The sequence below is a fragment of the Papaver somniferum genome, unplaced genomic scaffold (genome assembly GCF_003573695.1).
Source record: "Papaver somniferum cultivar HN1 unplaced genomic scaffold, ASM357369v1 unplaced-scaffold_3, whole genome shotgun sequence".
NCBI lineage: Eukaryota > Viridiplantae > Streptophyta > Magnoliopsida > Ranunculales > Papaveraceae > Papaver > Papaver somniferum.
Window position 1 is genome coordinate 1002365 of NW_020641039.1, and position 25742 is coordinate 1028106.

The 25742-nt window shown below is 36.7% G+C and overlaps 3 protein-coding genes across 3 annotated transcripts; 2 read left to right on the forward strand and 1 right to left on the reverse strand.

Annotated features, from left to right (window-relative positions):
* Window positions 1-289: 289 nt before the first annotated feature.
* Window positions 290-922, reverse strand: LOC113341570 (peptidyl-prolyl cis-trans isomerase G-like). The gene has a single exon (XM_026586395.1). It carries the CDS (start codon window positions 920-922, stop codon window positions 290-292), a length of 633 nt encoding a protein of 210 aa, XP_026442180.1.
* A 21736-nt stretch (window positions 923-22658) lies between these two features.
* Window positions 22659-24089, forward strand: LOC113341586 (mediator of RNA polymerase II transcription subunit 36a-like). Its single transcript, XM_026586408.1, has 4 exons — window positions 22659-22751; window positions 22855-22950; window positions 23756-23836; window positions 23925-24089. The coding sequence occupies exons 1-4, from the start codon at window positions 22698-22700 to the stop codon at window positions 24048-24050; spliced, it is 357 nt and encodes a 118-aa protein (XP_026442193.1). The 5' UTR covers window positions 22659-22697; the 3' UTR covers window positions 24051-24089.
* Window positions 24090-24770: 681 nt separating this feature from the next.
* LOC113341571 lies at window positions 24771-25526 on the forward strand. The gene has a single exon (XM_026586396.1). It carries the CDS (start codon window positions 24771-24773, stop codon window positions 25524-25526), a length of 756 nt encoding a protein of 251 aa, XP_026442181.1.
* Window positions 25527-25742: the final 216 nt, after the last annotated feature.

A 25742-nucleotide genomic window follows, 5' to 3' on the forward strand; every position in this document is an offset into this window, starting at 1 on the left:
TGTTATTCTTTTTAAAATTGAGTACATCGATCATTTCATCTTCATCATCAAAATAAAGTGAATACATTTATCTTGTCTCGCTGCACCTTTCCTATTCTTCTTCCATACTAATGTACTCGGCTTGGTAGTTTTGCAACTCCTTCATTCGTACTTCATTTCTTATCTTTAATAGTGCGGAGAATAATGGATGTCCGGTTGATAAAGTATAGATGAATGATCGCACCAACTCCTCTTCCGAGATCCTTCCCTTTATTTCTTTGCATACTGCTTCCCATCTCGCGACGAGACTTCACAAGCTCTCATTCTCTTCCTGCCTTAATGAGAATAAAGCTGCTATCTCTGGCTTGCACGGTTCATTCCTTGAGCATTTTTTTACCATTTGCAAACCACTTTCTCTTCTTTCCTTGGGGATATTGTTTCTTCCTTGAGTAACTTCTATTGATTGTTGCATTCGATATTCCCTTTCTCTGAATTCTCTTCTGCTGCTTTCTATGGCCTTCTTCAAATCTTCTCGCTCCTTTTGCTCACCTCGCCCCAGGCCTTCTCGGTTTTTCACATAATGTCTTTCTTTAGTTCGTGCTTCTCCCACAGCATATCTCTCCTCCTGCATATTACTCTCTCCTTGCTTCCTTTTCAAATGATTATTTCTGATAATTAGCTTTTCGTTTTTCCTTTCTAACCTTATTCGTTTCCTGGCCAGATCCTCTTTCCTTCTCCTATCCTGGTAAAGTTCCTCCTTTAACTGGGCCATCTCCTCCTCTTCGCGACTTTCTTTCAATTTACTATGTGAATTTTTCATTTCAACGCTTTCCTCTGCCTGTTGTCCCTGTGCCTTTTTGCTTCTTGACTGGTTCACCTTCCCTCCTTCTCGTGGAGTTTGTTTCTCCTTTGTTGTGGGAGTTTCCTTTTTATTCTTTTTCATCTCGTTTCCTTCAGCCACATTCCCCTTCTTGGCCTTTCCACCTTGTTTTAGATTGACCTGGCCTCCTTCCTATGAAGTTGCGTTATTATCTTCCTCGATATGAGTTTTTACTTCATTGGTTTCCTCCTCATCCTCCTGCGTTCCACTCAGTTCTTTGCTAGATTATATCGTAAATACCATCAGTTATTCAGCTCTTCTTTCTTCGCTGGCTTTCTTCCTTTGTTTCATATTCTTTCTTAACTTCTCCTCGTAGTTATGCACGTCTTTTGCTATACAGTCTTTTGCATCTCTCAGATCTCCTCTTATCTGGCCGAGTCCACTTGGCATTGGGAACCGTATCGCCTGGTGATATGTTGACGCGACTCCTTTTATTCCATGTATCCAAGTCCTCCCTATGAGAGCATTGTATGGAGAATCGACATCTACGACACAGACTGTGACCTTCGTCTCTAGCTCGCCAACAAAAATTTTCACGGTCAGTTCCCCTTTCGGCTTGGACGCTACCCCATTGAACCCATATATGTTATATGTAGAAGGAACAAGATCCGAGTCCTTGTATCCCATGGTCCTGAAGGTATGGTAAAAGAAGATATCGACTGAACTCCCGGTATCAACTAAGATTCTGTCTATTGCCCCAATTCTCCTTTTCTCAGCTTGTTCTTCCTCCCATCTGGAATATTTTACGAATCCCAAGGTCACGACCAAAGGATTTGCATGGGAAATTTCCCTATCAGGTGCATCCTTCGCCGAGAAGTTTATCTCCCTCTTCTGCCATTCCTTTAATGTCTCTTTCGTCATGACGCTGAATATTTCATTTCCCTCGAAATCCCTTTTGTGAACTCTTTTAAGCACATTGTCATGAAAGTCTTGGAGAATTTTTGCCGCATGAATTATCGAATTACAGTTTAATTATTGTTTTCCTCGGTCTATCTCGATCCGGTATATTGGCTGATTCTCACGAGGTGGCGGTGGTGGCACATAGCTCTCTATGAAATGCGCGAGTTTCCCTTGGTCTATCAAGAGAAGTATAATTCGCCGAACGTTCCTGCAATCACCTGTTTGGTGCCCATGTAAGCGATGATACTTACAGAATTTATGACTTCGAAATCCTGGTGGAGGCTCTCTTCCGAAATTTGGTGGGGGGGGATTTCCTCTGTCAGCACTATTGCCTCCCACACTTTTTCCATAGTTGTGTTAAGTCGTGGGAGTTTCACATCTTCGAAGATTGGTCCATTGGGCCTCCTTTCCCCGTTTCTGGGTCCCTGATTATTCCTACGTTTGTGTCCCGTATTTTTGCTTAGTGGCTCATGCTTTCTTCGTTTTGACTCCTCATACCTTTGTTGATCAATCCATTCCTGATCTCCACTCGAGACGGATACAAGCTTTGCTGGGACTGGAACTGTTGGCTCTCCCTTTCCTCGTCTGGGTTCATCCTCTACTGCGTGCACCGTCTTTGGTAATAGCCTTGAATTCCCTTCTTTCGCTGGGGCCAATGTCATTTAGCTGACCTTGCTATGCTTTTCCTCCAACGCTATGTATTACTTCTGGTACTCCCTCATCTCATTCATTGTTATCGAGTTTCGAATAATGAATATATGTGTGTACAACAGGTCCATTGGGATCAAAGCATTCACGAAGGCTAAGATAAAGTTTCGTTCATCAACTCTCCCTGCTAACTCGCTACACACTGTTCTCCATCTCGCGACCAACCCTCGCAATCCTTCCATTGGCCTTCTCCTCAGGTTGAACATAGTCTTTATCCCTGGCCTCAACAAGTTGTTGCTTATATACGTCGTCAAGAATATCTTCTGCAAATCTTTGAATGATGATATTGACTTTTCCGGGAGTCCATCAAACCAGGCTAATGCCTTCCCTGCTAAGCTCGCAGAGAAATATCGACAAAGTACTGCGTTATTTCGTCCCCATTGCATCAGCGAAAGGGTATATTGCTTCAAGTGTTGCACTGCACTTTCCGATCCACTGAATATCCTTGCAAGCGTTGGTAACACGCATTTCTCCGGGATGTCCGCGTGCATGATCTCATAGGTAAATGGAGACTTATCTGCTTCCTCTACCGCTTCTGCTAACTGCATTTTTCCACCTCTTCGTGAGTTATTTATTAAATCCCTCATGTCTCTCAGCTCGTTTATAACTTCTTGGTTCAAGTTTCCTCCCTCCTCCTCATGGTGATGGCCTCTCATCACGCTAAGCCTCCCTTCGCCTGGTCGTCGTCTTTGCTCCTCATCTCGGATAAGGTTCTCCTGACGTTGCAGTTCGTCCTCCTCCCTATGTTCCTCCTCATGTCTCCGCCTCTGATCTTCCCATGGTGAGATCTCCAGTGCTCTTCTCAAATTTCTTTCTTCGTCGACATCCATTCGTCGTCTGCTTCTTCGTCCTCCTCCATCTTCCTCGTGGTCATATCTCCTTCTCCGTAGTTCATCTTCGTCCGAAGATACAATATTTCCTTTCGAATCTATGGCATTCATCTCCACGTTTTCGTTAAGTTGCCGGTTTTGTCGCCTCAACCTAGCATTATGCCTTACCAACTGCACCTGTTGTTCCGCCAAGTCCTGGTCCCGTTCTCGTTCACGGTGAAGCGTCTCCCTTAACTGGTCCGACGTCATGTTTTCTTCTCCGATATTCTCTTTCATCTCCTCGCGAGTCATCTCTTCCTCGACAACGATGTCTGTATCAGATGTGTGCACTGAACCTTCCCTGAGGCAATCTTCTTTCGTCTTCCGCTGGTTCTCTTCTCGTCTGTCTCCCACAACTGATGTTCCGGCCCGTTCCATCCTTCCCCTCTTATCTGCAAATCGTTTGCTTTTCCTTATTACTATCACATGCGCTGCTCGATCTAATGTTCTAGCCATCAACCTATCCTTATTTTAATACCAACTGAACATTTTCCAACCCTAATTATCTATATCTCCTATTTTCACAACCTCGACTTTCTTCTAACTCTTAGATGAGGACTGACCCCTAATCTAAGATCCCTATTTCTGGACGCCAAAATGTGATTACTGGAAATCCAGCAACACACCCAAATGGAAAGTAAGTAAGATCTAAGACATGATAAACACAAGAACTTAAGTTTATTTATTAATCTCAAGCGAAATACAAGTTACACTCATGAGTTACTAGGAAACGCTAATCCCTTGTCCAAGCCTATGAATTACAAGGAAACCCTAATTCTCTCTCTCCCATTCTAGACCTTTCCCTCTCCACCTGATCTCCCCCTTTACATTGCCCCAAGGTCTCTATTTATATCCCCCAACAACCCTAATGTTATACAACCCACATTATCTCGCCGAGGTTACTTTATACTTCGCCTGGAGCATATTCCATAACGTTTTCCCCCACCTTTCGCTGACTTCACGTGGTCTTGACGGGACACCTGTCCTATTTCTTGCTTGATAATTTATCTACTTCGCGTCTTGCCTTCTTCGCCAAGTAAACTCTTCGTGGCTGCCTTAATACCCTGATGGTCCTCCTACTTTAGTTCGGGGCGGGGAGCTTTCTCGCGCTTGGAATTGTACTTCGCCTTCTGATACTAACTGATTTGACAGGTTACTGACGAGGATCTTTGACTAAGATTCCCTAACTCTTCTTGGTGTGACACGTGGCGATCCTATTTCTTGTACCTACATCCAGCATTAAGATGTCAACGAAAGGAATTCCCACTCCACAAGTCTTAAAGATTTCTTCCCAAAGATTCTGCATCTTTTACACAACTCGAAAGCTAAGAGAAATAATATTCCATCGACAAGCACTAAGAAAAATTTCATTTAAGAGGGGAAATCATAGTGTGATGATGATTTGTGGGGTACATGAGAATTCCAATATGAAACCAACATTTTGTTCGTTTCTATAATTTGCAGAATCATTATGAAGGGAGATTTCCAGCAGAATGAGTCTGGATATTAAAGAGTTGAAAACCATACCTAGATTTTGAGATAGAGAGAGAAACGGAGGCTGCATTGCTCTGTTTAGGGAGAAACTATTTTAGTAGGAAATCTCTCATTTTATATGCCCATATTTGAGAATCCAAAACCCTAGCAAGATAAAGAAAGCAAAGGCCCATAATCAGCCCACCGATGTGTCTTGGTGGATCTGGTTTTAGAAACCCATGTTCTAGTAAAAACTTTCCCCAATTAATCAAGATTCAACCACATTTTTAAGAAAGCACTTCCATTCTCGCAAAGCACACAAGATGTGACCTGTGGAAAAATAGGACCTATGAGTCCACCTGCCTTGCATATATATGACCTATAACTATGAGAAAAATTTGATTCGAGCAATAAGTTTCAAAACATCCCATGAATCTTTGACAAGGTAATCTAGTACAACTGCACAAGCCTAGTAAACACAATTCAGAGCCAATTTGCTCATCGTTATTTCCAAAATCATAGAAGAAGGGTTAGTGTGTAGTCCACTTGTTAAGATTTTAGCGTAGATTTCCATCACAAAATGCGCTGGATTACCCGAATTTACTACTTGGTCTCAACCGTATATCACTTATTTAAGTTTGATTATGTGTGAAGCCTTGGCCCTCGCATCACCCGGAATATGAATTTCCTATGATAGAAAACCTAATTAGGATTTGCATTTCCTAAAAAGCCATCTATTAACCAGAACATGAATGAGATTTCATTTTCATGAAACAAGTTTCATACTCTAAAGTCAAACAAGCACTCAATATTCTTGGGAAAATTGGACCTATGATTCCACCTGCCTTACAGGTTTAGTTGATGCCATTTTCTCATACTTTCTGCAGGATGAACACTATTATTAGATGCTTGACTGCAACCGGCATGAAAAGTAGAATATTTCACATACAAATGGCTAAGCATTTGAGCTACACAACTTAAAATCGCAAGTCATCCTTCTCAACGGAAATAATTCCATCTAAATTAAGCCTAGATCAGTTGCCCCAGTAAGGAAAATGTTTCTGGGATTTCGTATGCTATAATTTTAAAGGAATCCAGAATGAAAGATAGATAACCTACACGTTGAATTAGTACTCACTAGTACAAAAATGATGTTAGGTAACAGTTAGAAACCGTTACAGTAGCACTTCTGTAACAGTTTTGATTTTTTCCATGGTGTGACCAAAGCCCCTGTTACGGAAAGCTTATAAAAACTGTTACAAAATATCACTTCAGATATGTTACATAACGACTAAAACTGTCATTGTTCGTGGTCTTTCGTAGCAGTTTACCGAAAATATTTTTACTGAATCAGCACTAACGTAACATAATCTTCACAAAACTATCACCGTTCACAGTTTATGGTAGAACATTTGGAAATAAACTGTTGCTACTATTAGAGCAGAAGTAACAGTTTTTAGTTAAAATGTATCATAATCCTGGGTTATAGTAACATATTATTATTAAAGTGTCATTAGATTTCCCTTTCAAGCTACCTAGAGTAACAGTTCCCTCACAAAACTATCACCATAAGCCACTTGTGGTAACATATTTAACCACTGAGTTATCAACGATACGAAGCTAAAATGAACCTAAAATGAAAAATCAGTGGTAAACAACATTAAAAGGATGGAACATCAACATTCTATTAAATCTTTAGTTCAATTACAGTACAACCTGAACTCAGTTGACATATAAAATCACTTGCACGTCCTAAGTTAATTCAATAGTTCAAATCACTATAATTTTCAAATATTCACCGACAAGTTTAATTCTTCAAAACAGATAAACTGAACCGGAGTTGCATATTCTGAAACGACACCTGCACATGGTACTGTCTTTGGCTCACATAGATAAACAATAAAACACCAATATCTACATAAGAAACTTCCATGTCGGCAACCCTGGCCACAAAGATGTCCTTCAGTCTACAAAGCCGATTAAATTTTGCAGAAGTTACAAAGAAGCATCTAGCCTCCTTGAAAATTAAAGAAATGAAAAGAACCTTCAGTATGAAGAAAAAAAACTAAATGTAAAAATTAAATATATATGTACCGAAAGCACGAGCATCTGCAGTTAATCAAGCAAAGAGATTTACTTGACTGGAGGAATTAATTTGACTAGAGAAACCACTGTAGTAAAGGACTTTCATGTACCATAATCCCGAATACGAATTTAATAACTTACAGATAAGAAATATTTATTACTACATTAACTTCTTCCAAGGTTTTGCATCCCTTTAACCAACTCCTTGGATCCAGTAATATAATAAAATACTTCAGAAAGTTTCAAACAAGTTAGATGCTATAACCAGGTTAAGCAAAAAGTTTGCAAACAATAAGTATATAAGATGTTTCCAGGACACAAATAGTTGCATACATATACTTTTAGTAAACTAGAACACTAAGAAGTGAGGATTTAGCCATGATATGATATGATTTACCTTAGGTTGCAAAATCTCATTAGAATCCACCCATATGAAGTGCAAAAACACAAACACGTGCAAAAGTATGCACATGTTTCGGAAAAGATATAAAAGTGATAAATGTTTTTATCTCCTCAACTAAGATACTCCTGAAATGAAAGGAAGTATACTTACTTGTACAGGAACGTCAGGATTTTAAAGATTAATTTGAAAAGCCTTGGAGTCTCAATTTATAGAGTATTCTTTGGAAATATCAGGCATTAGATGCAACTTCTTATCAGCTACGTGGGAGGTTCGATGATAATTTTTCCTTGAACTGATCACCAAGTAAAATTAAATCATTGGTTTAGTATTAGAAGCTTAATATATTAAACAAAGAAGCATGACTTGTATTAAAAAATGTACAGTTGCTCATCATCTCCTGATTCGCAAAGGCTTCAACAACATTCTTATATCTGTCTTTGCTTGAGCTACGTAATTCTGGCAAATATATGAATCTTGCCACAGCAACCCCAGAGAGACACACCCTCTGACTTCTTGCGGACACATTGCAAAAAAGGTATAGTCTTAAAAATCACATTCATGGGTCACATGAAAGGGGCAAAAATTAAGAAAACTAACATCAAATAGACGATATGTACAGAATATATCAAGTCAGGTCTATAAACCAGAGTCCAGAGCCTAAACTTAATAATTGAAAAATGAGAAAAGAAGTTTAGGAACCAATTATAAAACTGGAAGTTGCACCAGCGTTCACTTAGATTAAGATGATTGGAATGACGAATACAGTACCTTTGCTTTAGCATTACCGAATGGTTCCTGGGATACTCCAGCAGAATTGTTCTACAAAATCGCTAACTACGAGACCTTCAGCTTGTTAAAAAGAGAGAGCAAACCAACCTCAATAGAGAAAATAAGATAAAACCAAATTATAAATTAGGGATTTCACTAAAAACCCCAAAATCACATACCTAGTAGTATATGAGAATCACATGTTTTAAATCCTTGGAACCAGCTTCAAGAGCACAATCAGGTGACGGAGGACCATAATTTCCCCTCAGAGGAAGAAATCAAGGAAAATAAAGATGAAGTTCATGTGGTTTATAATTTGCACAGAGAGAAAGCTTTGAACAAGAACAAAATTGAAAATATTATGGTGTGTGATCCAGAGCAATTGAAAACAAAAGATGAACCCTTTATCGAATCCAAATCAAAAAATCTCAGAGAAATAGAGATAGTGAGTGGTCGAGATCCCTATGTCGAACCAAAAATAAAGACCTAGAATTTTCTAAGAGAGCGAAGCGTAAAATTAAAGAGATGGGATATTCCTGTAGATAGATTGGGTTTTTTTATTTAACGAGAATAGAAACATGGGTGATGAAATTGAGAGATTGGGTTACAGGTTCTTCTGGAGTTTTCAGAGGAGCTGAGAGGCGCAGCCGAGAGGTTAGGGAGAACTGTATTTTTTACGGATGCCCTTGACATACATATCGATTCTCATTTAAATCATAACCGCACAGTAAATGGACGGCCGTAATTATAAGAACATCTCCTAATTAGATAACAGGTTTATATAAAACCTGTTACAATATCCTGAGAATAGTAACAGTTTACAACTGTTATCATACACCGAGATATAATAACAGGTTTCTTCAAAACCTGTCACTGTACGGCTGTTCAATAACGGTTTGAAAACGGTTACAGTTGTTGTTCATTAACGATGACAGTTTTGATAATAAACTATTACATATGCTTTACCACTAACTATTTTGTAACAGTTCATTTGTGAACTGTCATCGTTTTGTATACTGAACTGTTACCAAATCCCTTTTTTGTACTAGTGACTGGAACGTGGTTCAATTCCTACATTTGAGTTACACAGGTTAAAATCGCACCATAGTTGGACTTGGAAACAAATAACTGAAATTTAAGGAAATGTTCATGATTCGTATGCTAAATTTGGCAAAGAAATAAGAAAACGAGTTTTACATTAAGCACGGTAAACCTCATACAAACTAGAAACATTTTTTTAAACAGTAATGGTAGATCCAATCTCACATTATGTATATCAGCCATGGTTATTTCTTTGAAATACTTATAAGTGCACCTCTTTTAGCATCTCGATCAGTTCATCAATTGATAAAGAACCTCTCGGACCGTTCTCTCCATTAGATCTGCGGATAATTCTTCAAGAGGCTAATAAATAGAAAAAAGAGGCTCCGGAGAAACACCTTCATTAGATAAGAAACCACAGAAAAAAAAATTATTTTGAGAGGAGAAATCATAGTGCGAGTACACATGGAGGATAGATGTTTTGTGGAATATATAAAATCAACCTTTTATTCATAGCCGTAATTTGCAGAATCATTGTAAAGAGAGAATTTCAGTAGAATGAGTTTGGAAGGTGAAGACTTGGAAGACAAGATCTAGATTTTGAGATGGAGAGAGTAGTGGAGACTGCGGTGTGTTTTTTAGATATGGAGAGAGTCGTAGGCAAGCTCACAATTTATATTTCCAATTTTCTGAACCCTAACATGATAAAAATAAAAAGAGCGCAGGGGTCCTTAATCAGCCCACGGGTTTGTGTTGGTGGAACCATGTTCCGGTAACAACATGTGGCCATTAATCCTACCCTGCATGTATTAACAAAGGAAAGATGGAGGAACAAAATTTTACAAGTAACCATCCTATGATAATTTTGGGGTGGTGAGGTTTCAATAATCATAAAACTAAAAGACTTAACTGAACACGAGTGTTTTCATTTTTGTAGAAAATATGATATCAAAGACTTAATGAAAGAACACAAAAGCTTAACTCAAACAAACTCTTTTCAATTGATGTAATACGACTCATGGCTCAACAGCCTTTTTATATCATTAACAAACTTGACTCTCAAGTAAAAAGACTTTCCTAACATAATCAAACTCTAACAAAGAAAATTCTGGACAATTCTCACGTAAACAAACTCTTAAAACCAGTAATATTTGCAACCCAAGTACACTTCTAAATATTGTACCATGGATCAACAACTCTTGTTGATCCATTCACTTCATGTCAACTTTCCCAATTGATCCATACTATACTGGATCAACACACATTGTTGATCCATATCACTTTCTTCATACTGTATCAACACACATTCTTGATCAATTCTATCTTCTTCATAGTATCTTGGTTTATTTCTCAACATCCTCCCTTAAACAAAGATACTCTTTGCTAATCATTCCCAACTTTCCCCGCAAGTAAATGAAAGTGTTAGACTTCAAAGACTTGGTGAAAACATCTGCTACTTGCTCTTCACTCTCAACAAACTCCACAGCTATCTCCTTGTTACGGACAAGATCTCTAATGTAATGATACTTAATATCAATGTGCTTACTCCTTCCATGAAGCACTGGATTCTTAGTTAATGAAATTGTAGAATTGTTGTCACAAACTATTGTTGTTGGTGTCCTCTGTTCTTGAAACAATGACTTCAGCATCATTCTTAGCCATACAACTTGTGTAGCACAGTTGCTAGCAGCTATATACTCAGCTTCTGTTGTAGTTAATGCAACAACTTTTTGTTTCTTTGATGACCAAGAGAAAAAACCAGTTCCTAATTGAAATCCATAACCCAATGTGCTTCTTCTTCCTTCTGTATCACCATCCCAATCACTATCAGTAAAACCAACTAGTTTTGGATCTTCTGAAACATTATAGAGAATTCCCATACTGTTTGTACCTCTGACATATCTCAGAATACATTTTGCAGCTTGTAAATGTGATTGTCTGGGTTCTTCCATAAATCCGCTAACCAATCCAACTGCATACATAATGTCAGGTCTTGTAGTAGTCAGATATCTAAGACATCCAACAAGACCTTTAAAGTCTGTTGAATTCACAAGTTCTCCTGAGCCTTCTCTTGTCAACTTCAATCTCTCTTCTACTGGTGTTAAGATTGGATTACAATTATCCATCTTGAAACGCTTTAGTATTCTTTCTGCATATCTTTGCTGATTGATGAAAATTCCTTTTTCAGTTTGTTGTACCTCTATGCCAAGAAAATATGACATTAAACCAAGATTTGTCATCTCAAACTCCTTCACCATATCCTCACTGAATTCATTAATCATCTCAGAACTATTTCCAGTAAATATAAGATCATCCACATATAGACACACTATGATATGATTGCCAAGAGTATCAGCTTGCAAATACCAAGTATGCTCATGTAAACATCTTGTAAATCCTTTCTTAATGAAATAGGAATCTATTCTTGTATACCAAGCTCTTGGTGCTTGTTTCAAACCATACAAAGCTTTGTTTAGCTTGTATACTTCATTCTCCTTCCCCTCCATAATGTAACCAGCTGGTTGCTCAATATAAACTTCTTCTTCCAATACTAATGCTGACTTCACATCCAACTGAAAAATCTTCCACTCCTTTTGTGCAGCTAATGCAATTATCATTCTCTGTGTCTAATCTTGCAACTGGTGCAAATACTTCTGAGTAATCTACTCCTTGTCTTTGTCTATATCCCTTAGGAATTAACCCTGCTTTCTTTCTGTCCACTTCACCATTTGACTTGTATTTTTTTTATAAACCCACTTAACACCTATGGGTTTCTTCCCTGGTGGAAGTTCTGTTAGTTCCCATGTATTATTCTTCTCAATTGACTTCAGTTCTTCATTCATAGCTTGAATCCAACCTTGTTCTTTTGATGCTTCTTCATAAGTTACAGGATCACAATCTCCAAATAGTGCAAAATTCACTACTTCATCATCAGTATCTTCATCATCTCTTGATACAATATAATCATTCAACCTAACAGGTATGATATGTTTTCTTCTTGGTCTTGTAGTTTCTTGTTGTTGTACTGTTTCTGTTCTTGCTTCTTCATGTTGCTCTTTAACATTATCTTGAATCTGCACTTCTTCTTCAACTTCAACTGGAACTGTTCTGACAGCAACAGGTGGATCAACATTCCTTGTTGATCCAATATTATGTGGATCAACATTCCTTGTTGATCCAATATTATGTGGATCAACATCCCTTGTTGATCCATTGTTATATGGATCAACATTAGTTGTTGATCCATTATTCCAGTTCCATTTTGAATCTTCATTAAAGATCACATCTCTACTTGTAAACACTTTTCCTGCTTCTGGGTTGTATAATTTATATCCTTTGGTTACTGAACTATAACCAACAAGGATACACTTCTCACTATTGTCATCCAATTTCTTTCTTAGTTCTATGGGTACATGTGCATATGCAGTACACCCAAAAAATTTCAGATGTCTTACACTTGGTCTTACACCTCTCCAATCTTCTTCTGGTGTTATGTTGTTCAAACTATTTGTAGGACATCTGTTGAGTAAATACACAGCTGTGTCAACTGCATAAGCCCAAAAACTTTTTGGTAAATCTTTTGTTCTTCTTATAGTTCTTGCCATCTCCATTATGGTTCTATTCTTTCTCTCTGCAACTCCATTCTGTTGTGGTGTATATCTTGCAGTTAGTTGATGTTGAATACCATGCTCTTCCATAAACTTGTCAACAACAGTATATTCTTTACCTCTATCAGTTCTCAAGATCTTGATACTATTACCAATTTGTTTCTCAGCATAAGCTTTGAAACTTCTAAAAGCTTGAAATGCATCACTCTTTTGTTTAAGCAAATAAACCCATGCTTTTCTACTAAAATCATCAATGAAAGTTATAAAATAATTATTACCTCCATGTGAAGTTACTTCAATAGGACCACACAGATCACTATGAACAATCTCCAATTGTTGATCAACTCTTCTAGCTTTGTTTACCGGGAATGGATCTCTGCGCTGCTTGCCAAAGATGCAATTTTCACATCTTGATTATGGTACCTCAATAAAGGGTAAGCCTGACACCATCTCCTTCTTTGCTAAAGTTTGCAAACTGTTAAAGTTTACATGTCCCATCCTTTTATGCCATAACTAATAATCATCATGAACACTGCTACTATAACACCTTTCCTTTTGATACTGAATATTCAAAGGAAACAATCTATTCTTAGTCATCAGCACTCTTGTAATAAGTCTTCTAAAACGATCTCGAATTGTACAAACACCATTAAAGATGTTCATAGAATAACCTCTTTCAGACAATTGACCCATACTCAAAAGATTTTGATGCAAACCTGGTACATAAAACACATCCATAATATATGTTTTTGTATTATTTTTCAGAACAATTCCAATCCTTCCTTTTCCCATTACTGGAATCGTAGAATTGTTTCCAAACTTCACAGTTGATCCCACTGATTCATCAAGATTATCAAACAAATCTTTTCTTCCACTCATATGATTACTGCAACATGTATCTAGATACCACTTATGTTGATGTTGTTCTTCAGGTGTATGACAAGCCAACAACATATTTCCATCTTTCTTTTCTTCTTCATCTTGTTCTTGACTTTCTGCAATATTAGCTTTGAAATTTGTTTTGTAGTTATTAGCAATTATCTTTCTAGGTTTTGGACATTCAGTAGCAATGTGTCTAGAATCTCCACAATTATAACACTGTATTTTTGATCTATCAAATGGCTTCCTATAACTTCCATTATTTGATCTCCCTCCATTATTGTATCCTCATTGAAAACCTCCAGCATTAGGTTTTCTTTGATTATTTCTTCAGCTAACTTGACTTTGAAGAGCTTCTGCAACTTGTTTTGCAGCAACTTTCTTCTCCAAAAACCTTTGTTCATAAGCTTGTAAGGAACCCAACAACTCATTAAGAGTCATTGTTGCAACTGTGTTGCATTCTTCTATAACAGTAACTTTTGACTCAAATTTTTCAGGTAAGCTTCTTAAAATCTTCTCTACAACTGTTGAATCTTCTACAGTACCACCATTGGCCTTCATCTCATTGACAAGATTCAGTGTTTTTGAGAAAAAGTCTGATATTGTTTCGGTTGTCTCCATCTGCAGCAGTTCATATTTTCTTTTCAAAGTTTGTAACCTAACCTTCTTGACCTTGTCAGAACCTGTATAATAAACCATCTCATGCTTCTTTAGCTTGTTTAATATATATATAACTTTGTTCATAAGATATTCATGAACACCTTGATGAAGAATATACGTAGCTTTAGAATTCTTCTTTCTGTTTTCATTCAACAGAGTTATCGCAGCTCCTTCAGGTACTACTCCTTCTGCTGGTTCAGCATAACCATCTTTCACAACATCCCATACCTCCTGGTATGTGAAAATATTCTCCATCTGTAACCTCAAATGTTCAAAGTTTTTTCCTTCAAACACCGGCACCTTGATTGAACTTAAACTTGTCATCTTCTTCAACTTAACAACTCATACCCACATCCCTAGAACCTGATACCAGTGCTCTGATACCAGATGCAGAAAATATGATATCAAAGACTTAATGAAAGAACACAAAAACTTAACTCAAACAAACTATTTTCAATTGATGTAATATGACTCATGGCTCAACAGCCTATTTATATGATTAACAAACTTGACTATCAAGTAAAAAAACTTTACTAACATAATCAAACTTTAACAAAGAAACTTCTAGACAATTCTCACGTAAACAAACTCTTAAAACCAGTAATACTTGCAACCCAAGTAAACTTCTAAATACCGTACCATGGATCAACAACTCTTGTTGATCCATCCACTTCATGTTAACTGTCCCAGTTGATCCATACTATACTGGATCAACACACACTGTTGTTCCATATCACTTTCTTCATATTGTATCAACACACATTGTTGATCCCTTCTATCTTCTTCATAGTATCTTGGTTTATTTCTCAACAATTTTGAACCTTGGTAGATAAAATGAAGCCTAAAGATGTAGTCATGTGGACAAAGTTTCCTCTTTGGATCAATCTAATCTTGTACTGGAAACTTATAGTGATGCTGAAAACAGTTGAAGTTCATGGATTGGTAATTTGCTTCTACTTGATGATAAGGAAAACTTCTACTTGATGGTAAGGAAAATTTCAGTGCGGTTGATATCAACATGAAATAAAACAAATGATTCATTCGTCATGTTAAGTAGGAAAAGATAGTTGATATCAAAATCAGTTGGATAAGAGTCACATGACATATTAAGTCTGTATGAGTTACAGGACAATTGTACATGAGCTGAGATTAATTCTCTAAAAGCTTCCAAAAATTCTATGCCGAGATTGACATATCAAACACATCATACGAAGCTATTCCAGCTCTTTGATAAAGATCAAGATTCATAGTTCAAAGAAGAAAAATGAAAGATAGATCAAATTCTCTTATTTGACAGAATATGGATCTAAAATTACAGGTCAACATGTGTAATCCAATACCTAATCACCTTCTCCTATTCTCATTGACAAACAATTTCACATTTAACACCACATCCTAGTAAATTTCATCTTATGTATACCGGCTGATGTCAAATAATTTCCCAAACTAAGTTTCTTCGAAATTGAAAAGTAAACTGTCATACAGAGAGTCAGAGGGAGGTAATTGGACCTGATTACCAGAGAGTTGGTGAACGTCAGTTCGACAAGTATCACCAGCTTTTCTTTCCAGGGCATACAGCATCAACGGAAAACAAGTAAGCTAACAATGCTTGAAATGGAACCATCACCTTTTTAAATTAATAATCAGAATAATCAAATATACCCAGATAATTAAAACCCATATACTAGTGACAGTCTGTGATTGCTGGAGTATGATTCCTATGGTGCTGCTTTTGAATGTGGAATTTTGTTCATCCAAAGTAGGGGAGAAATGACAGAAACAAACACATGAATGGTCTTGCATCGAAATAACCAGATAATCGGAACCCATATAATGGCATTTTCAAGAAATCCACTAATCAATGGAATTGCATTTTCAGGAAGGCAATTTCATTCTTGTAAAACAAAACAAGCAGAAAAGATGTTTCTTGAAAATTGGACCTGCCTTGCTGTATGTTAATGCCATTTTCTCATTCTTGTTGCAGGATGGATAGCATTGGATGCTTGACAGCAAACGGCTTGAAATGTAGAATCTTTCACATACCAATGGTTCAAGTATTTGAGCTACACAGGTTAAAATGGCACCATAGTTGAATCTGGAACAAATAACTGTGATTTGATACCTCAATGTAACTACTCAAAAGAAGTAATTCAATCCAAATTAAGAAACACATTTCAAAAGAATGAGTTTACATTAAGCGTAGTAAATTTTATAAAAAACTTGAAACATTTGTCTAACAGTAATGGTAGATCGAATCTCATATTATGTAGAAGAACCAGATACATCAAACATGGTTATTTCTTCAAAATCCGTTAAAATATACTTCATTTGTAAGTGCACATTTTTCCCAAGAGCAACACCAACAAAACCTTAACAGCAACACCAACAAAACCTTAACATCTCGATCATTCACCAAACGATGATAATGGAACCACTCGGTCAGTTGACGAGAGCTAGAAGAGGAATTCAAGATCCTACCGAAAGCCTTTCATTTTCGAAGCTTCCACATCACTTGAGAGGAGAAATCATAGTGCAAGTCCACAAAAATGTATGCATAAAACCAACAATTTGTTTATAGCCTTAACTTGCAGAATCAATAAAAAGATGATTTTAATAGACTGAATTTGGGGTGAAGAGTTGCAAACCAGATCTGGATTTTAAGATAGAGAGAAATGGAGACAGCAGCGTGCTGTTTAGGGAAAGACTCTGAGAGGCAAACTCACATTTTATAGGTCAATTTTTCTGAAAAAACCCTAACAACAAAACCCTAAAAGGAAATAGAACTTTGAGACTGTACTCATCCCACGGGTCTGTCTTGGTAGATCTCTTTTAGAGACCCAGGTAACTGTGTGTCATGGTTGGTCGTACTGGGTGGGTGTCGGCAACAATCACATCAGAAATCAAACAAGGTCATTCACCATAACTCTCATCGTAATTCAATTCATAAATTATGATTTTCAGTAACTATAGATTAGAGACTAATGTAGTTCACATACATCAACTATAAAAATGAATTGTTCAATTTTTCATATTAGCTTCGTACCCATATTAGCAATAGCAATGTGGCATTTTCGGCTTACCATTATTAACTCTTTGGCTTCGCCCAATTTTATAGTCTATTTTCAGGTCACTACCTCCGGCTGCATTTATCACTTTCAACAACCATCTCCGTTGAGTTTTAGGGAATGTTACAAAACAAAAATTAAATCCAAACCGAACCAAAAACAAACTGCAAAGACAACGAAGATAGTTCAATTGGATGGACAAATATAACACAACATACTATATCTAGGATTAACCATCATATTCATATGTCTTGATCATCATTACCGGAAATTTTTTTGCACATTTTTCTTAAAATTCTTTTGTCGCATCTTCCATAAAAATATTTGATTTCTGTAACCTTGATAACTTTCTAGCTCTGCTAACCTCCTCTTCCACATTTTAGGGAGTTTAATTAGGACTTGCATTTCCAAGAAAGCCATTAGCCAATCACATGAAAATAATTTCTTTTTTAAGAAAGCAATTCCGCTCAAGACGTGATCCATAGGAAAATTGAACTTATGAGCCATTTTGTTCGAGGGTTTGTTTCAGTACCATTTTTTAATTCTTGCTGGATGAATAGTAGTTGATTCTTAACGCCAAACGGAATGAAATACAGAATCTCCCGTATACAAATGGCTCAAGTATTTGAACTACACAACTTAAAACCGCAACATAGTCGGAAACAAATTACTCTAATCAGACATTCTGGTCATCCTTCTAACAAGACATTCTGGTCAATTTGCACAGAATCAATGAAAGAAAACCTACGACTTGAATTAGTACACTGGATCTTTTCTTAGACATACCAACAACATGAGACAACACTTACAATAGAAATCAAACAAGGCCATTCACCATAACTCTTATCGTGATTCAATTCCTAAATTAAGATTTTCATTAACTATAAAAATGGATTGTTCAACTTTTCATATTATCTTGGGAAATAAAGAGAACAATTATATTAAAACTAAGAAGATTTATTCAACAGTAATCCTTAGATTTCATATTTTGAACAACATACAATATTGATACATCATTAGACATAAATTTTTTTTTAATTTGGAAAGAGAACTGGTGAAATAAAACACCGTCGCAGTAACAACGACTTAGACCAGCAACAAACAAAGAAACATCGAGAGATGGAATAGAAAAATTATATACATTTGAGAGGAAAAATCATAGTGCGAGTTTATGAGGAGGATGTATGATATCTGGAGTATGTGACAGTTCTCCTATAGAACCATGATTTGCAGAATCATTCTAAAGAGAGAACTTCAGTAGATTGAATTGAGGACCGGATCAGATTTTGAGCTGAATAAAGGTTGCAGAGTTATGCTTAGGGAGAGAGGCTGGCCGTCAAATTAACAATTTATATGCCGGTTTTTCTAAATTCCGAAACCCTAACAAGCTTGAGAGTTCCTGCTGGGCCCATAACCAGCCTATGAGTCATCTTGGTGGATCTGTTTCGGTGACAACCCAAGCAAATGAATGGAAATGCGAAATATATGCAACTTTGAGAAAAGTGTTTATCCTTACTTGCATTGTTATGCGTAAGAGGGACTTGGGTTGATTAACTTTGCCTAGTCTATCTATTTGTTCTTTTAATTTTTGGACTACGGCAGGAACGTTTGAACTTCTCACGTTTTTCAGATTATGGACATTAGTTTTGTCGTAGTCGGTGTAGTTGCAGGAAATCCTACAACACACCCCTTATCATGACTATGATTTCTAGATATAAACTTATTTGATATGAAAATAAAGATAATAAAAATAGAAAATAAGACACAAGATTTACGTGGTTCGATCAATATGATCTACACCCACGGGGTTAGGGATCTTTACTATGATTGTTTGTAATTACATATGGATTACAATTGAGACTCCATTAATGAGTATTTGGATCTCTGTCACTCTCTCTGGTTTTTGGGTAAGAATAAGAATATAATAATAATACAAGTTACTTTTCTCTTTCCTACCTTTCTCTTTATATAGGATGCTACCTAGTGGATGACAGCTCATATACAACTAAGATTTCCCCTAATTTCGGATCTGGCTTGCGATGATATCGCAAGCTTACAAATGTTAATTTCGCAGATCTTCTAATCTTCGCAAAGTTATTACATTTTTCTTATGTTTAAGCTAATATCACCTATTGTGTCGTTTCTCAAAGTGCTCTGCGACATTTTTGTAATGCGTTGTTATGAATTTCGTGAGTGTATTGTTGTCGCGAAATTCTGATCCTACATCTTGCCTCTTTTTTCTTGAATATTTCTTGAAGAGCGATCTTCAGTAAAAAAATCCATTGTTGTAGTTGTTCAAAATATGTGTTGTTGGAGTAGTCTTTGATCTTTGTTGATGAAGGAACGAGCGAAAGAATACTGGACTTGAATAGTACGTACTTGCATCTATTCTTTTGTGAAGTTCCGAAGCGTTGCGAAGTAAATAAGAAGTATCAACCCTTGAAGTATGCGAAGTATGAAGTATCCTTGAAGAAGTATAAGAAGTACTCAATCCTCGAAATATAAGAAGTACCTGTCCTTGAATGAGAATAATAAGTATTGCCTCTATTCGTGCGAAATTATTATTCCATTTTTGGTGAGGATTCTTGTTGTTCATTGGTGAACGTCCACTTTGGAAATGATTATTTCCGAGGAGATAAAGAACATAAAATGTTTTCTTGGTAATCCATAGTTTCCTATGTTCTTTATCTATGAGGGTAGAATCTTTGAGAAAATGTGGAATGTGCGAAGTGTTTCTTCATTCTCATCTTGCCTATGTCTCATGTTATGTGCTCATGTGATAGTATAATCTCTTCAAGTTGCTTATAATTGTGCGAAATAATTGAGCGAGATAATCACATCATTTGGAAGAATCACATTCTGCGAAACTCTGACAGATTCTACGAAATTTTGAATCATCTTGCGAAATTCTGAATCATTCTATGAAGTTCTGAATAATCTTGCGAAATTCTTGAATAATCCTGTGAAATTCTGAATAATCCTGAATAATTCTGCTAAATTCTGCGATATTATTGCGAAATTCTGCAATATTATTCCGTACAGTTTTGTAAAGTACTTTTGCGAACATATTGCTTATGTGATGATTATGTTATGAAATGTGTATGCAATGTTTATGCCACGAAATGCTTATGCAATGCTTTTATGATGCGAGTATGATGCTTGTATGATGAGAATGCTTATCTATTGCAATGTATAGTTAAGGTTTGTGTTACTTAGCTCATTTTTCCGTCTAAAATTGATGTAGCTTTAAATTGCTTCCATTCTTCATTTCTCTGTCTTTTTCTTTAGTGTATGCATTCTTATTTGTGCAGTTATTGTTCTTCACAAGTTCTTAGTATGGAATTGTATTTTTGTATATTTTATATTTTCAAATGATTATGGACAAAACAGGAAACACCATTTCCCGCTGGACCAAATAGTCTTGGGACCCCAATTGATAGTTTCCCCAATTCTTATTAGGAATTCATGTACATGTGATAAATCCGCCATGAAATTACACAGAAGAATATGTACTATCGTTCATGGTTTTGGAACCGTGCACAATGATGGTTAGTAATGGCTCAGTATCCTTTGCACCTACAAGCACATAATGATGTTCAATAATACTCAAGACCAATTAATGATCCAAAACCATGAATGATTTTATGAATAAAATTTCCCTTAGAAGTTTCTATGAGAATCGTATAAAACTCGAACATAAACATGTTTCTTTTACTTCTGCTAATACTAGAACTAGACAAGTTTGCAAACCTCGGAAGTCCGCGAAAGTCAGTTGGTAGTGGATTGCGAATCGGGTTTTCCAACCTACCTAATATCTGAACTAAGATGTAAAGGGTTTGCAAACCGGGTTAGCGAACCTCTGCAGTATGCAGAATTCAAACTGACTTTAGTACAACATAGAAATATGTTTACCTAGTGTCAAACAGTTCTTTTTCTCAAATAACTGATTCAAACATTCCCAGTAGACGTATTTCATATGCACTGGTTCTTGGGCATTTACCAGATGATCAACTTGACTTAAACAATAAATTTTTTTTTAACTAAGGTTGGTAAGGATCTAAAACATCCACTGCTTGAGTCATATTTCGAGAGTTTAACCAAATTGAACAAGAAATTTATTCTCTTCAATATTAAATCTACTAAAATCATACAACATAGTCTTACAAGATAGAAGGGTAAATGTCGTGAATAACAGTTTTCACATACCTCTTTTGTTCATAAAGCTATCGCAAATATTTTCTTTTATTCTTCAGTCTTTAATAAAGTCTTAGCAAATCTGGAATTGTTTCTGTTTGAAAACAAACAAAGATTTAAAAAATACAGTAAAACAAATTATTGGCATAAAATCAATAGTATTGGATGACTGATATTTAAAAGCCCCATTATTAACAAATACTTCCATGATAAAAAGCTTTGAACCTCTAGTAATAAACCTACTATTAAAAAAATGAATAATAGGTTTATTAGTTGGGAATGGAAGAACCTAAATACAACCAGACTATCAGTCATGATAAAAACAATTAATTCTTCTCTCAGTGTTTGTACCAAATGAACTGCAGTTAATTCTTACTGATTCACCGGTTCTCCGGTTCAACCGTCCGGTCCGGTCCGATTCTTAAAACACTGTTTATAATTACACCAAACTTTTACGGAAGTTGATATGTCCTTGGAAAACAAAAAATCTTGATCCTGCCAAGATCATGGGTAACTTCTTTATGCAGGGTTAAGAGTCCTTAAGACATGAAATTAACTTCGTGTTAAAACGGAGTTAACCCGAAGTTAGGAATCGATTTTTGGTCGGCAGTTATTAGTGGGTGAGGTGTCACACACAGAGTAGCCGAGCCGCAACAAAGTCCATAGAAATTCTGTATTGCGATTGCCAACACGTGTCCACCTTCAGACTCGGGCCATTTAGGTAAAATGCCTTCCATGTTAGGGTTTATTAAGACAACTCTCAAAGCCCTCTGAAATTAGTATATCCACCAAAAATAGCTCTTCTCACTTAGCTCACTAGCAGCCATGGCCAATAAACCAGATGCTCTACTTGATATCGATGAACTGGAGAAGAAAATCAATGCGTTGGGAAGAATTATTAACAATCCTAGTATCTTGGTCGGGAAAGTTGTCGATGACGCTAGGATCAGACGTCAAGCTCTTCAAGCACTCAGAGATGAAAAAATTGAACAGAGAGATAATGAAATTGAACAGAGAGATAATGAAATTGAACAGAGAAATAATGAAATTGAAGAGGATCGAAGAATGAAGTTAGCTCATAATAGAGGAGAAGAATACTTGGATGGTAGAAGAGTGAATTTACAACCAACAGGCCATGATGATGTGTTTAAAGATCAAGTTAGAAATGACTGTTTACTTACAAAGATGGTGGTTGATGAGAGATCTGTGATTGGGGGTCCGACAAGTGTTTTGGTCAAGGTAAGTAACTATGCTTGATTAACTATACTAAGTTGGTTTAAATTCATATATAGGTGTTTATTGTGTAATGAAACTGAAATTTCCGACATTATATTCCATCCAGGATGAAGATGGATCAATGACTCGGTACAGGAGGTGGAATCCCTATACCTGCATGCTTGCTGCGGCGATTCTAAATGGCGTCGAATACTTTGGGATTGTAAGTGCTTACTCAATTTCATCTCTATAGTTGTTGAATAGGGTACCATTTGGAAGGGGGTTGTAATTGGATATAAATGTGGTGAAATCTCTCATGCTGGTGGTGAGTCTTGATTCACGTATTTGCTAGAGCATCACATGTTGACTAAATACTCGCTTTTGTAAAAGTACTTGTAGACAAGTATTGTACTATCTCATCAAATTGCCAATATTCTTGTCCCTGTCAGCTTCCCTTGACCTTGTGTTTTTTTATTCTTAATAAGTGAGATTTTGAGCTTCCAATATTATATCCTCGCTATTATAATTCCGAATTTAATTAAACCAACTTAACCGCTTCATGTTGTGTTATTTGCTTGCCCTGGTCTTGTTTCATTAAGTACTGTCAAAAGTATGATCACTTTCCTTTCTCTAACATGTTGCTGAGACTTGTATGTTAACCTGATATGAGATACTACTACAAAAGGAATTGTTTATTTGCATGTTAAATTTCTGAGTAACCAATTTACTTTTGCTTTATATGCCAACTGAATTTCATAAGGTTTCAAGTGTGAGAATTATCCTAGCCAATTTCAATCTTTGAGATGCCAACTTATATATGGTACTTTTCAATCTTTGAGATCAATTATTGAATAGCATAGGGGACATCCTTAATTTAGTGTTGGATTGGACATCCTTAACTAATGAACATTAAGCTGGTTTGCTGGAGAGATGGTTTATTTATTCTTTTAACCTCTGAATGTTGTGTATTTATGCCAACATGTAACATACAACCCAGTTTCTCATGATTACGTTTGAATATTCTGCAGACTAAAGGAGCTACGGTTTTGTATCTTGGTGTGCCAGCTTCGGCAATTACGGTTTCGCATGTATCCGACATCGTCGGACGAGTATGTTTCAGTCTTTAGTTTGTTTTTTCTTTTCATCATTATATGTTGTTTTTTCTTCACTTATGAAGCTATATTGTGCTTTTAATAGGATGGCAAAGTATATGCTGTTGTGTACCTACACAACAGCAGAGGATATAAATTTTATATGGCAAGGATGCAAGCCTTCAATGACATGACAATGATCCGGGAGAATTTTTGTGGATCGCCAAGTTGATGTCTAGATTATTCTAGCTAGTACCGTACGGCTGGAGATAAGTCTAGATTTTCTAGACAATCAAAGATGGGTTGTGTAGAAATGTGTATAGTCAGTCCGTAATAAGAATACTCTAGAGAAACCTAGAGCATGTGGAGTCGGTCAAGTAAAGCCTTAAATAGGCATGGGTGTGCTCAGTTGTGAAGTGTAATCGAGTGACAACATCAAGTGAGGTGTAGGTGTAAGTCGAAGTGTAATCTAGTGAAATACAAAGTGGGTAGCAAGGTCAGTAGTTGAGTGAAAGCTAGTGTGATTTTGGAAGAAAGTTAAGGTCTTGTACCACCACAGTTGTTGAGTACAATAAAATCCAGTTTTGTTTAAGCACCAACTTGAGTGATTGTGAGCCTTTTTTTAATCAATTCAATACCAATTTTCACATCACTTTCGACACCCATTTAACCTTTAACCTTAAATTCATTTCCAACAAAGTGGTATCAGAGCGATAAGATTCTAATGGCTAGTGAAATGTTTCAGTTTCATGTACCTAAACTCACCAAAGATAATTATGAAAATTGGAGTATTCAAATGAAGGCGTTATTAGGCTCGCAAGATGCATGGGAAATTGTAGAGAAAGGTTATGTTGAACCAGATGATGAAGCGGCGCTTCCGTAAAATGAAAAAGATGCGCTACGCATTTCAAGAAAAAGAGACAAGAAAGCTCTCTACCTCATCTATCAAGGAATGGATGAGTCGTCGTTCGAGAAGATATCGAGAGCTATTAATGCAAAGCAAGCATGGGAGATTTTGCAAAATTCATTCAAAGGCGTGGACAAAGTAAAGAAGGTGCGGTTGCAAACTCTAAGAGGTGAGTTCGAATCTCTCTCCATGAAAGATTCCGAATTAATATCGGATTATTTTTCAAGAGTTTTAGTTGTTGTTAATCAACTAAGAAGAAATGGCGAGGTCATGGGTGATAGTCGTGTGATCGAAAAAATACTACGGTCACTTGTTCCAAAATTCGATTATATCGTCGTTGCAATTGAGGAGTCGAAAGACGTTGAATCCATGACCGTGGATGAGCTCATGGGATCTCTTCAAGCCCATGAAGAAAGAATGAGAAAGAGAAATAAAGAGGGAGCGGTAGAACAAGTTCTACAAGCTAACCTTACTTTAAAAGACAAAGGAGAGAGCTCTAGTAGTAATGCTAGAGGAAGAGGACGCGGCTACTACGACGGAAGAGGAAGAGGCAAGCAAAATAACGATGATCAGAGGGTCCAGAGGTCGAGATACACAAGAGGTCGTGGCAGAGGAAATAATTCATGGCGCAACAATAATAGGCCAAGGTATGACAAATCTCAAGTCGAATGCTATAACTGTCATAAGCTTGGTCATTATGCTTCGGACTGTCGATCTTCTTCAAATAATGTCGAGGAGAGAGCAAACTACGCTAGTAAAGAAAATCAAGAAGACCAGACCTTGTTGGTGGCATGCAAATGAGGTGACTATGATGAAAACTGTACATGGGTGCTTGATACGGGAGCAAGCAACCATATGTGCGGCACGAAGGAGAAATTTGTGGAGCTTGATGAATCAGTTTCTGGCAACGTGACGTTCGGAAATGGAGCGAAAACTCCGGTGAGTGGTCTTGGCAAAATTTTGATTCGATTAAAAAATGGAATCCATCAATTTATTTCTAATGTTTATTATGTCCCT